General features: G+C 48.9%; 1 protein-coding gene across 1 annotated transcript; it reads left to right on the top strand.

Annotated features, from left to right (window-relative positions):
- Positions 1–2,504: 2,504 nt before the first annotated feature.
- Positions 2,505–11,146, top strand: nr2f6b (nuclear receptor subfamily 2, group F, member 6b). The gene is made up of 5 exons (XM_004553784.6): positions 2,505–4,378; positions 5,148–5,242; positions 8,137–8,471; positions 8,555–8,801; positions 9,358–11,146. The coding sequence occupies exons 1-5, from the start codon at positions 4,107–4,109 to the stop codon at positions 9,630–9,632; spliced, it is 1,224 nt and encodes a 407-aa protein (XP_004553841.1). The 5' UTR covers positions 2,505–4,106; the 3' UTR covers positions 9,633–11,146.
- Positions 11,147–12,711: the final 1,565 nt, after the last annotated feature.

The raw sequence follows: 12,711 nt of genomic DNA, 5'->3' as shown, positions 1-12,711 counted from the left end.
TGCCGTACTTTTAGCTGCCAAATTAAAGCACCAATCATCCAGCATTATCTAAAATGACCGTGCTCTTGTTATCTACGAAAACATTTTTGTGGTTGGGTTTGCGCAATGTCAAGGAAAAAGTGAACATTAGAAGTTTGCGCACTTGTTTTCATACGGGAAAGTCCACTTTAAGAATGACTAAAAGTGTCACGTAACCTTGATTAACATCTTACCAAAACTGTAAACTTCCACTGCTCCGACTGCACGCTTGACTCAGGATGTACCCCGGTTTCTGGTGTCAGAGTCTTGTGACATACGGCAGTTATGATTTCCATGAAAACAATGTTTGGAAAACTGACTAGTCATATATAAACAAAACTTCTTGGAGGACGAGTTAGAGATAAGCTGTAGTGCATCCTGCTGCTTTCAAGTGTAAGGAAATAAGCATCGGGGTTATCGTAGTTAGGACATTGATTTTTATTTATTTATTTTGCTCTTCAAACCTGACTTTGAAGAGCCTTATCACCAAGTAAAGGAAAGTGTCGTTGTGAATATTTCTGCAGGGTTTCATTCAGTGCACGTGCAATGAGGTGCGGTCCAACAGAAAGTCACCTGAATCATTAAAAAATGTTTTAATGAGCTTTTTTACTGCAGTGAAACTAAACTGATGGCCTTAACTGTGCTGACCAGTTGTGCCAGTAACCTGCGCTGTGGTTAAGAATGAGGTAAAAGTGCGCTGTATTTGCTCATCTGCCTCCACACGTATGTGACTGTGAGTGACGTCCTAGTCTTAATCCACAGGGTTTAATACGATGTTGACCCACCTTTTGCAGCTATAACAGCTTCAGCTCTCGTGGGAATGCTTTCCACGAGTTTATGGGAAGTTTTGGCCGTTCTTCCAGATGTTCTGTTCAGGTCCAGATGTTCTGTTCAGGTCCAGATGTTCTGTTGGGTTAAGATTAGGACTCTGTGCAGGCCAGTCAAGTTCTTCCACACCAAAAAGCTCGCTCATCCATGTCTTTGCGGACCTGGTTGGTGCCCTGGTGCACAGTCATGTTGGAACAGGACCGTCCCCAAGCTGATCCACAAAGTTGGGAACATCAAATTGTTCAAAATATCATGGTAGGCTGAAGCTGAAGGGTTCCTTTCATTGGAACTAAGGAGCCGAGCCCGACCCCACACCACTAAACTTTATAGTTGGCACAATGCAGTCAGACGCTTACCGTTCCCCTGGCAACCGCCAAACTTGTCCATCGGATTGTCAGTTGGGGAATCGTGATTTGTTACGTCAGAGAACACGTGTGTACTGCTCTAGAGTCCAGCGTGCTTTTCATCGCGATTGGTGACGTAAGGCTCGGAAGCTGCTGCTCGGCCACGTAAACCCATCACACGAAGCTCTCTGAACACGCTTCTCGAGCTGATCTGAAGGCCACATGAAGCTCGGAGGCCTGTAGCGACTGACTCTGCAGAAAGTTGGCGACCTCGGCACACCGCCTGCCTCAGCATGCGCTCTACCCGCTCTGTGACTTTACATCCTAGCGCTTTGTGGCTGAGTTGCTGTCATTCCCAGTTGTTTCTGCTTTGTTATGATACCGCTAACAGCTGACTGTGGAATATTTAGTAGTGAGGAAATTGGTGGCATCCTATCACTGAGCTCCTGAGAGCGACCCGTTCTTTCTCAAATGTTTGTAGAAGCAGTCTGCATGCCCAGGTGAATGATTTCATACACCTGTGGTCATGGAAGTGACTGGAACACCTGATTCCAGTGATTTGGATGGTCGACTGAATACTTTTGGCTATACAGCGGCAGCAGTGTGGCGACTAGAGACCAGTTATTTCAGAGAGGAAGAGTTTAAATTAAAATGACCGAAGCAAAAACGAATGAAGGCAGAGATTATTTATGTTCATGACCAGACTGGAGTGTGTACAGGAGACCAACTCGCATCTGGAGATGGGCGACCAGCAAATCCCTTTAGGACAAATAACATTAAGATTAAGGTTAGACAACTAAAACACGTGTTTACTGTTGACTGCATGGCCCCACTTCCTTATTTCCCACATCACTTCCTGTCCCTGCACTGATCATCTTCCTGACCACCATGTCTGCATAAAATCACATCATCTTCCTCCTCTTGCTCATCCAAATAAACGAAATCCTCCGTCTCGATGTGGAAAAGAAAGGTCGCGGCACCGATTGTCGGCCGTGCCTCGCGCAGGCCTGTGAGTGTGCGCAGCAGGTGTGAAAAGGAGCCGGCGGCGTATCATATAACCTTTTGACAAGTTGCTCAACAACAACAGGCGCTCCCTGTTATTATTGGGTCAACAAAGTCGGAGGAAGTCTTTGGGATTAGAGCGGAGTGGAGCGCACGAGTGTGAATGCCGTGTGCTCGTTGAGCCCCCCCCCTCATCTTCGTTCTCTTTCAGCATAGAGGTTAACTCCCCCCACCGCCACCACCGTGGCCGCCGCCCCTACCACCCCTTTGCTCCCAGGCGGGCCCGGGGTCAGGGCAGAAACCGGCAGCCAGTCAGGCATTCTTTCTGTGTACATGTGTGTGTTTGTGTGTGGCTGCAGCCCACTCTGTGCTCTTTGACTCCGCTGCCCTTATAAGGCGAGCAGCGCCATGGCAACAGCAGGGCTTGAATAGCAGTGTCAAATCCCTCAGCACACAGACACACGCTCACTCTCCCTAAAGGAGGGAGCGAGGCAGAGACACAGAGCGGGGATTCAGAGAGAGAGAGACGAGGCCATCTCCGGGCTGCTCTCCACTGCAGCAGCAGCAGCGCCGGGCTTTCGCTGAAAGGTCTGTGACCGTGTTTTTTCCTGCGCTTGTTGTTTGCCTAATTTATTCCTGCTGGGGCCGGCAGAAAGAAGGAAAGGCAGAGAGGGGGGAAAAGGACAGGCAGAGTAGCAAAGAGTGCAACAGTACACCGTGACTCGCCGACAGGGAATGCAGAGAGAAATTCTGGCCTCTGGTTGTTACTGCTGGATGGACAAGTACTGACAAAACAAGAGGAGGAAGAGAGAGGCAGCACTTTGTAAAGCTCTGAGAGGAGAGGCAGCTGCGGCTGAAGAGATTTCTCAACTCTGCTTTTGTTTCAGCTTGTTGTTGCTTTTTTTTCCTTCTGTGACATCTGATCCCCCGCTGACTTTAAAACAGTTGAAAGGGATCACGAGAGAAACTCAACTTCAGCCCGGACGACAGAAACAGGAGGTGAACTTTGCTGCTCCTGAGAGTGAAAGGCGTCTAATTCTTTACTTATTTTCACATCAAGCCTGGACTCGAGTGCAGATAGCCTTAAATATACTTTTAGATTAATAGGCAGTCTATTCACCAGAGTTTCCCAAACTCCTCGGGTTATTTTTCGGGGCAAATCTTTTCCTGCTCTCCATCACTTTCAGCCTCGACACGTCAAGAGTGAGTCTAGGCTAGAACTGGCTTTGATGAACAGATAAAAACCTCAGCACGACAGGAACTGGTTGGACGAGTTTATAAGTCAGAGCAGAGGGCAGGGCAGTTTAACCCTGCATGAAGGAGGGCTGTGTACGACTCGCCTCCCGCCTGCTCGTCCTTCCCAGAGAAAGTCGTGCGCTGAACAGAGAGGGGCAGCAGAGGCTGTTTGCCCCCCCCCACACCCACACACAGACACATACTATGCTTAGGGATAGGTGAGAGTTTTTCTTTCAAAGGGCGAAGACGGAGAAAGAAAGTGAGAGGGAGGGAGTCAAAGTGTAATTTATTGTTTCCTGTGAAAAGAGCGAGGCTGCACCCTTTTCGACTGCCTGAACTCTGAACCGCACACCGTGTTTGCGTGTGCGCGTCTGAAGTTTTGTCGGACCTCGGGAAGCCAGCGTGATCAGAGGTCAGGGCGGAAAACAGGACAGAGAGAGCCGGGGATTAAAGAAGAGAGGGACGACAGAACGTGGAAAGACCCACAGGTCAGCTCGACCGGACGGCAAAGACGAGAAAGGTCAAGAGGCGGAATTTCCCCCCGTCACTTTGACTCTCCTCGGATCGCTGCCGTTGGAGGCGGACTCGGCTCTTTAGACTCTGAGAGCCCGTTGGAAGGCGGTGGGACGGGAGGTCTGTGTGTATGATCCACTCACGGGGCTGCACGTCTCAGAGAATATGGCCATGGTGAGCGGAGGATGGGGTAATCCCAACGGGGGCGCTAACGGACTCGGGGAAAAGGCTTACCTGAGGAGGGGGGAGGACGAGGAGGGGTCGCCCCGGGCCGGGAGCAGCGACGTGGACGTCGGCGACGACGACAAGGCCTGCGTGGTGGACTGCGTGGTGTGCGGGGACAAGTCCAGCGGGAAGCACTACGGCGTGTTCACCTGCGAGGGCTGCAAGAGCTTCTTCAAGAGGAGCATCAGGAGAAACCTCAGCTACTCCTGCAGGTAGGGACACAACACGCATTGCTTTGCACGTGGAGAATATTTTTAACCACTTTGATACAGTTAAAAACAAACCCGAGTGTTTGTTAGAATCTGTGACTCCTCCTGTAGGCAGGTGTACGGGCACAGCTGCAGCAATATATGCCCTTATATCTCTAAAGACACCGTGCACACTCTGTAATCTGATTACATTAGTGTATGACTTTCTTATAAGCAGATTAGTCCATTTCTCACTCCTGAAGTTTGCGATCCAGCCTCACAAACAGCCAAAAAAAGAGAAAAATAACAGAAATGAAAGCACTGAAGGTCAGTCATGTGAGGATGGATTGCTTCAGAAGGTCAGCATTCCCATTATTCTTCACCGCAGGAACATTATGTTGCAACTCAGTTCTGTTACTGAGACCTCTCTCAGCCGCCCAGTAAACTTATTTCTCCTGCAGTGTGACCTCTGAGTGCAACACGTCCTTTTTTCCTTTGTGTTGTTGGTTTGTCACATCTGGGGCTGAAAGAGCTCCCAGTGAAATATTTGCAGACCTCAACCTGCTGCAAGAGGCAACGCAAGGGCGTGTAGAGCTGCTGATTTACAAAGGTCACGAGCCTCGATAGCTTTCAGCCACTCCAGCTCACTTATCATGACTCTGGGGGGGAGGGAGGGTGTCCGTGGGGACAGAGGGAGAGAAAGGAGGGAGATTTCAATCCCATACAGGAAGTTTGTTTAAGTTCAGTTCCGGCTTTCATCTTTAAATGTTTGTGTTGTACTTTGTTTGTGCAGATCAAACCGAGAGTGCCAGATCGACCAGCACCACAGGAACCAGTGTCAGTACTGCCGTCTGAAGAAGTGCTTCCGGGTCGGGATGCGCAAAGAAGGTATCAAAAGGTCAAACCTACTCCTGCTAAAGGTCATTAATAATAATAAACGGGTGGAGTTGCTGCCGTGGTGGAAGATCCCACTGAAAGGTGCACCCATCACCATGTTTGCATCCAGTCTGATTACGACAAAAACTGAAACACTCCTGCGCCGCAGCGAGGGGAGCCATGTAATAATTACCCCTTATTCAGAAACGCTCACGTCGGCTCCTTATCTGCTGAAATTTCACAAATATTTACAGACGAGCCGGTCGTATCGGCTCGAAAGGTCACGAATGCCGTGTTTACAACTTGTTGCTCTGTTGCCTTCAGCAACAAGGAATTCAGGTTTCAGGATAAGCAGCGAGTGGAAAACGTTTGAAAGCATTAGCAGGTGAACAACTTGCTTTGCCACTTGCAAACTACCGCTGCATTATTATTACCGATGCATTAATATGTAAGCTGCTTTTAGTGTTGTAGATAACTGAGGTGGAGGCACGCGGGCGCCTTTGTTGGGCTTGATGATGACAAAGCTACATTTAAACTGGGAACTCTGATTCGCACCGAGAGAGGATGCTGGTTGCTGCTGCTTAACAGCTCTGAAGCACCTACTGGGACATTGTCCAGGTATCCAGTTATCTGTCAGCTGAAGCCTGTTTTCACTCAGATGCAGCAGCTGAGCTTCAGGAAACAGCAGAAAGCAACAATGCTTAAATGTCACACGAGGAAAACCACCGACTGACAGCCCGACTCTGCTTCATGTGCTGAAAACGGTTCATTACCTTTGTCTTGGGTGGGTGCGAGCATTTCAGCGTTTCCACCCTCAACTCGCTGGCGTCGAGTTGACTTGACAGAAACCTCAGCTGTAATTGTGCTCGGCTGTAACCTTACCCCACTTGTATTTCGGTCTGTGTCAGTGGACACCAGACGCTGTGCCATACATAGTGCGCACGGTGCAGCGTGCCAGGGGTTACATTTGGCCTGCGGTTATTAGTGAACCATGCCGAGCGTGGCCGTGACGCAGGCTGCGCTGTTTCCACATTACCTGGAAATGTGCGTCTCACCTCTGACCCAGTGAGGGAAGCGGCCGTTCAGGTTGCCTTTAGCGAGACTTTGACACCAGCGCTACGTTTGATTCGGTGTAATTTAAAACGGAAATCTGGTGCACGCAGAGCGAAGGATTTCAGATGTATAAAAGCTACAAAAGCATCTCACTACTGATTTACTTGTTACGGAGCGGCGGCGACGCACAGACACCGGCTCTTTCATCCTGTGCCGGTGCGAATCTGTATTTAGCAGTTATGTGCTGACAAACGGGCGATCGCTGCAGTCACACACACTGTGCGTGGGAGCGTTTATTAAGAGGTCACGACGGGTCCAAAGTAAACACCAACGGTGCTCGGTGCGGCCGCGGTGAAGATGAATCTAATCTGCTGCCTACAGATCGACAGCATAACTAACTTTTTATCTAATGATGACTTTTTCTGTTTGTTTTTAAACACCTGCAAAGAAACTGAGCTGTTGTAACAGGTTCACTCTGTTTTCATTTGCAACTTAATAAACCAAACAAGTGCAGAGGTCACTTACTGAGAAGCAGCACAGCAAACGATGGCCTTTGTCTGACACTGACCTGATGGATAACTCGTAAAGAGCTAATCTCCCTGCACCTGAGAAGTCAATGTTTCACGTATAGGTAAGAGGTGACCTCCAGGTGAGCAAATATATACCCAGCAAACATTTAATCCTGAGCTGAGAGAGCGTAACGTCCATGTGACTGAGACTAAGGACCAAAAGGTGATCATTGTTGTAATGGTCCTTCTTTTAAAGCAGTGTAGTTGTATCGCACCTTTCTACTCACCTGAGCATTTAAAGCCCTTTCTGCTGCTAGTCTGTGTTATCCAGTCTCAGAAGTCTCATCTGCACCGAGGACAGCAAACTCATTTTACATCGTCGGCCACATACAGCTGCCTTTAAACTTCTTTAGGCCGTTTAAGATTAAACTACACATTTAATCCCTGAGATATTTTAGGAGAAGTGCAACATTAGTTTTTCTACATAATAAAGAGAAGCTGCTGTGCGAATTAAAGAAATCTGTCAGTGTGACTCTTTGAAGGACTTCTGGTAGCTCGTTGCTCAAACTGCAAAACAGTAAAACTGAAACTTTGTGCTCGTTCACAGAAAATGTGCTTTTTCTCTCACTGTGGATCTGCTTTAAACAGATTCTGTAGGAGATAAAGTAGAAAGAAACTCTGGTGTCGTATGCATGACTGTGGGGACGTTGCTGCCCTGCTTCACCTTCCTAAATCTGTCCAGTGGGCCAAATTTGGAGCCTTTGCTGGGCCGATTCTGGGCCCCGGGCCTTATCTTTGATTCTCCTGAGCTATAGCTAAGGGCTTCCTAACATTTGCACACACTCCAGTGGATGAATCAGGTGCAACAGCGGGTTGAGTATCATGGCAAACAATATTTTGGCATGCAGACAGGAGGAGTCTTGAATAACCCGCTGCACCACCTGACCCACGGGAGTTTCAGATTTCACTAGAACAGATTTTTGGACCGAGCTAATTATGTTAGTCATGTTCTACTCGTGGACACTGTCGAGCCAAAACACCTGATTTAATAAAAGTATACTCCGTAAACTCTCGACCCCTCGAAGCTCTTCTGTGAACTGGTTTGTGTCATGTTTCAGCTGCTAGAAGTTCAGGGTGGGGTTTTTCTCAGAAGCTGGTGTTCTGCGCCTGCCCTCGGAAACATCTGTAAACTGTTCAAACCGTCATCAAAGCACATTTTTATTGACCTGTACCGAGGCGTCTTTATGGGCAAGAACATAAAGGTTGCATACATGCAGCGTGTCATTCATTTACTCGCTCTCTGGACTGAAGCGAGTGGTTTTCAGCGGTTTTCTCTCTCTGCAGCCGTCCAGCGGGGTCGCATCCCTCCATCGCACTCAGGTATCAGTCCCAACTCCCTGGCGGGTGGGATCGCGGGTGTGGGTCCAGGTCACATTGGGGCGGACTACTTCAACGGCCAGCCGGTGTCCGAGCTCATCTCCCAGCTCCTCCGGGCCGAGCCGTATCCCCCGAGCCGCTACGGGGCGCCGTACGGCCAGGCACAGATGCAGGCATCTGCGAGCGGCGCCTCCGTCATGGGCATCGACAGCATCTGCGAGCTGGCAGCCCGTCTCCTCTTCAGCACCATCGAGTGGGCCAGAAACATCCCGTACTTCCCGGAGCTCCCGGTTTCAGAGCAGGTCAGGTCTAAAGCGCGGTGACTTGCAGTCGCCAAACTGAACAACAGACACTCGTGGCTCAAAGTGACCCTTTCGCTCCACAGGTGGCGCTGCTGAGACTGAGCTGGAGCGAGCTGTTCATCCTTAACGCAGCTCAGTCGGCTCTCCCGTTGCACATGGCTCCTCTGCTGGCGGCAGCCGGCTTTCACTCGTCTCCCATGTCCGCCGAGCGCGTCGTGTCCTTCATGGATCAGGTCAGGGTTTTCCAGGACCAGGTGGAAAAGCTGAACAGGCTTCAGGTGGACTCGGCCGAGTACAGCTGCCTCAAAGCCATCGCGCTGTTTTCTCCTGGTAAGTCTGATCTTCTTCTTTCGAGGTTATGTGAGTAACTCACTGCGGCGCGATCTCTTTACTGTAAACTGAGCCCACGGTTTGGTCACAGAGAACCAAAACAAAGCTGTCGGAGGCATCACACACGTTTCTCAGAAATAAAATCACCGCTGTCTCAGGGAGGCGCTTTGATTTGACCTCTTTGACCTCTGACATCATCAAGTAGCCCAAACCACAGACATCCTGTTACTCAGTAGTAAAGTGTAAGAATTATAAATAAACACAAACAAATGTCAAACGGGCCAAAATAAAGTTCAGATCTCTGAGTTTAAAACAGGGGTGCCAAACATAAGGTCCAGGGACCACGATCGGCCCACCAAAAGATTCCAATCTGGCCCAGTCGAAAGCTTTGGAAAATGTAAACAAGTAACACAGAAGTGAATGTTATCATTTTTCACAATCTGCAGCAGAAATGTCTATTTTTAAAGTTGGTGCACACACTTTCAGACAAAAAGCAAGAAAAACCTTTTGCACTGGTCATCAGGTGATGACACAGCCTCTGTTTTTCTGCCTTTAGACGCTTGTGGTCTGACAGACCCGGCTCACGTGGAGTCCCTGCAGGAAAAGGCTCAGGTCGCCCTGACGGAGTACGAGAGGTTGCAGTACCCCAACCAGCCTCAGCGCTTCGGCCGCCTGCTGCTGCGCCTCCCTGCGCTGCGCGCCGTGCCGGCTAACCTCATCTCCCAGCTCTTCTTCATGCGGCTGGTGGGCAAGACGCCGATCGAGACGCTGATCCGAGACATGCAGCTATCGGGGAGCTCCATCAGCTGGCCCTACGCACCGGGACAGTAAAGCCAGCTCTGGAGTGAGATCACACTGAGATGACTCAGAGCTGCGGAGGTCACTTTTTCCTCTCGTTAGCTCTGCAAAGTTTGCCCGATATGACACCAAAGCTGCTTTCAGGGAAAGAAAGTTTGATCGTCTCTAACGTTTGCAGCAGACCTCTCTCGCCCTCATTCCGGATGAACTCGGCTTTCGGTAAAACTCCTTACCACGAGGCCACGTGCCAGCACTACCTCCTCCCCCATCGCCCCCAGTGTGACTTGAAACCAGAGTGCGCTCTGAACGAAGCCATAGCAGCGCCACTTGCTGTACGCTGCCGTGGCCGGGACGCGGCGTGCAGGTCGCACGCAAGCTGTGCGACGCTTTGTGCTGAAGTAAGAGACTTTGCTGCCAGACGAAGCATTTGTGAAGACGGCGACGCGTCGCCTCATGCAGCGCTTCACCACAGAGGAGGCTGCAGATGTATATACGACACCTGTTTTGTACGCCGTGTTCAACACAGATCAAAGTAAATCACTCAGGACTGTATGAGAAACATGAAGCTGTGCCAGCTTCAGCTCGCTCTGTGCAACGGTACCAAATCCAGCAGACAGCACAAAAAGCTTTTTTAGCCCCTTCACGAGGTGCTGGAAGGTTACAACGATCTTCTTTTCTCGTCTATATTCTGAGCTTAAAGCCGGCAGCTGAAGCCTCAAACGGGCACGAGAGCGGCGCCGACCTCCTCGACCATTTGAACTGTTTCTTTTTAGCACGTTACACAGCGCTGCAGAAGCTGCCGTTAGAAATCAAGCGAATGTACTTAAACACAGCCGGGCTCCTCGGGACGGTCGCATCCCAGTCGGACATCATTACCTCATGTTTATACGTCGCTGACAGATGGAGATTGTATAGAGAACTATGTGTGTTAAAGATATTTACAAAGGGATCAAGGCACTGCTATCACTGTAAGCAAACAGCAAGACCCAGCGGGCAGGTCTTAGCCAGAAATAGAGATTAAAATGTTAAATGTCATGTGAGAGGACTTGAATCGTTTGAGATCATTTAGTGGAAGCTACACTGAATCAGGTGACGCCCGCTTTGCTGATTATTCTGTGTCCTGTGCTTTTGTGAGGCTAGGTGTGGTTTGAGTTGTTATTTTGTGTCAGCGGCCTCTTCGAGATGATTGTGAGCGCCGCTCTGACGTGAGAGGAACTTTGTCATTGGTGTGTTAGCGCGACGACCTGCAGCTCATTGCGATGAATTGTGATGTTTGTTTTGCCAAACTGACTGAAGTAAGACGACGAGCAGGTGATCATTTCTGTTCTTTTTATATTTCCAGTTATGTCGTTTAAAAGAAGGCGAGCGAGGCCACGAGCCCTCGCGCTGTCAGACGACTTCTCCGCTTTGATGTGAACTCCAGTGATTTGATTGTGTAGCTTTACGTTTAAAAGAATCATCTTTGTGTGACTGCGGCAAAACTGAAACATGCAAAAGACGCCCGCGCGTTATTTTTGCATTGGAAATAAACATATACGTTATTTTGAGTGGTGCATTTTCTTTCAGACGTGACGAATAACTTCATGTGTAACATGTTTGAAGAGACCACCGGGAACTAGTGTATCAGGCACGTTTACATGCAGGGGTGGAGGAGGTGGAGGAGGTGGGGTTTCTCTCAGAAAACATGAGAATTTCTCAAAATTTGGCACAAACGTGGACTAAGTGATGAGATCGTCCCTCATTCTTGGCGACTCCTCATTCGGTCTCTGGTTTGTGCACTAATTAGGACCACATTTCACACCAACGTGTAGAAAGGTGAAACAATACAGTCAAAAAGGTCAAAAGTCGATTCTGGTCAGACGTGGGTCGCGAGTGCGTCGTGACTGGTTGTTGGAAGCAATAAAACTCATTCAGCTGCTCATGACAGGTTTAAATGAACTGCTGAAGACAGATGTGTGATGGAAATAACTGATACCTGCAGCCTGAATGCGGCAGAGTATGTGCAGATTTGCATGGGCTAATGCAGCTGAAGAGGTTGTGTCGGTGACCTCATGACCCTTAGACTAACTCGTTTCACACTTGACTGCTACACAAACAGAATTATGTGAGTGGAAGTGGCAACACAAACCTTAGTAGTGTTGGTGACGAGTACATAGTTGCTCTGGTGACAAAAGTTACAACGTGCAGCCGTGACCAGACTTTGTGTCCGTTGTCGCTTCAGTCTTACATCTTCCTGCGATCGTGTGCAGAGTCACAGGACAAGAGTCGGTATTTATCAGCTCGTGGGCCAAAGCCCGAGTGATAAGCGATCTATTCCAGTCTTATCAGTCCTCCAAGCCAGTTGCTTATTAGGGACTAAAAACATCCTCCTTTAGAACGGTGACAGTCTAAGGCTACGTTCACACTGCAGGTGAAAGCGCATCAAATCCGACTTTTCTGACCCTGTGCGACCATCTATCCGATCATGGTGTGACAACGTGAACGGCACAAATCCGATATTTTCAAATCCGACCTGGGTCACTTTCGTATGTGGTCCTGAAGCCGATACATATCTGATGTTTTAGAAAGCGACTGCTGTTTGATGGTCATGTCGCATTAAATCCGTCTTTTACATTACCGACACAAGACAGACGCTGATTATCAGCGCCCGACATCGCGAACGCTGCCTGGCCATCCCGTGTAGATGTCAGTGAAACTGTTGGGAAGAAAACGTTGGAGAAACATGAACATTTTCCTTGTTTTGTATAACCTGCAGATTCTGACAGAAATCTGCAGCTATCCTTTGAAGCAGCGCTCCTCTAAAACAGCAATAAGGATCATTATTAGGCCAAATGTAGATAACACAATAACTTTATAACTTAAAGCAAAATTGGGAAACGTAAAGTCCGAAACAAGTCTTTATATTAAGGGCCATCAGTCACACAATACTGTTTGGTCTGGGTCTAAACAGAGCGCGTTGTGTGTGACGTCTTCTTTTCTGCATGCGGGCGCTTTGAGCGTTCACAATAGAGCGCGTTTGCTGTCGCATTTTATTTATCGTGTGAACGAGCAGACAAAAAAAATCAGATTTGATCAAAAAATCAGAATTGAGCATTAAGACCTGCAGTGTGAA

This window comes from Maylandia zebra, linkage group LG17 (genome assembly GCF_041146795.1).
Source record: "Maylandia zebra isolate NMK-2024a linkage group LG17, Mzebra_GT3a, whole genome shotgun sequence".
NCBI classification, from domain to species: Eukaryota; Metazoa; Chordata; class Actinopteri; order Cichliformes; family Cichlidae; genus Maylandia; species Maylandia zebra.
Note: the sequence above shows the minus strand (reverse complement) of the source record. Positions and strands in the feature narration are given on the sequence as shown.

Excerpts from the sequence above, each read along its gene's own strand:
- nr2f6b (XM_004553784.6), top strand. The coding sequence starts at position 4,107 with ATGGCCATGGTGAGCGGAGGATGGGGTAATCCCAACGGGGGCGCTAAC. Across the intron at positions 4,379-5,147 it reads AACCTCAGCTACTCCTGCAG|ATCAAACCGAGAGTGCCAGA; the intron begins GTAGGGACACAA and ends TTGTTTGTGCAG. Across the intron at positions 8,802-9,357 it reads CATCGCGCTGTTTTCTCCTG|ACGCTTGTGGTCTGACAGAC; the intron begins GTAAGTCTGATC and ends TTCTGCCTTTAG.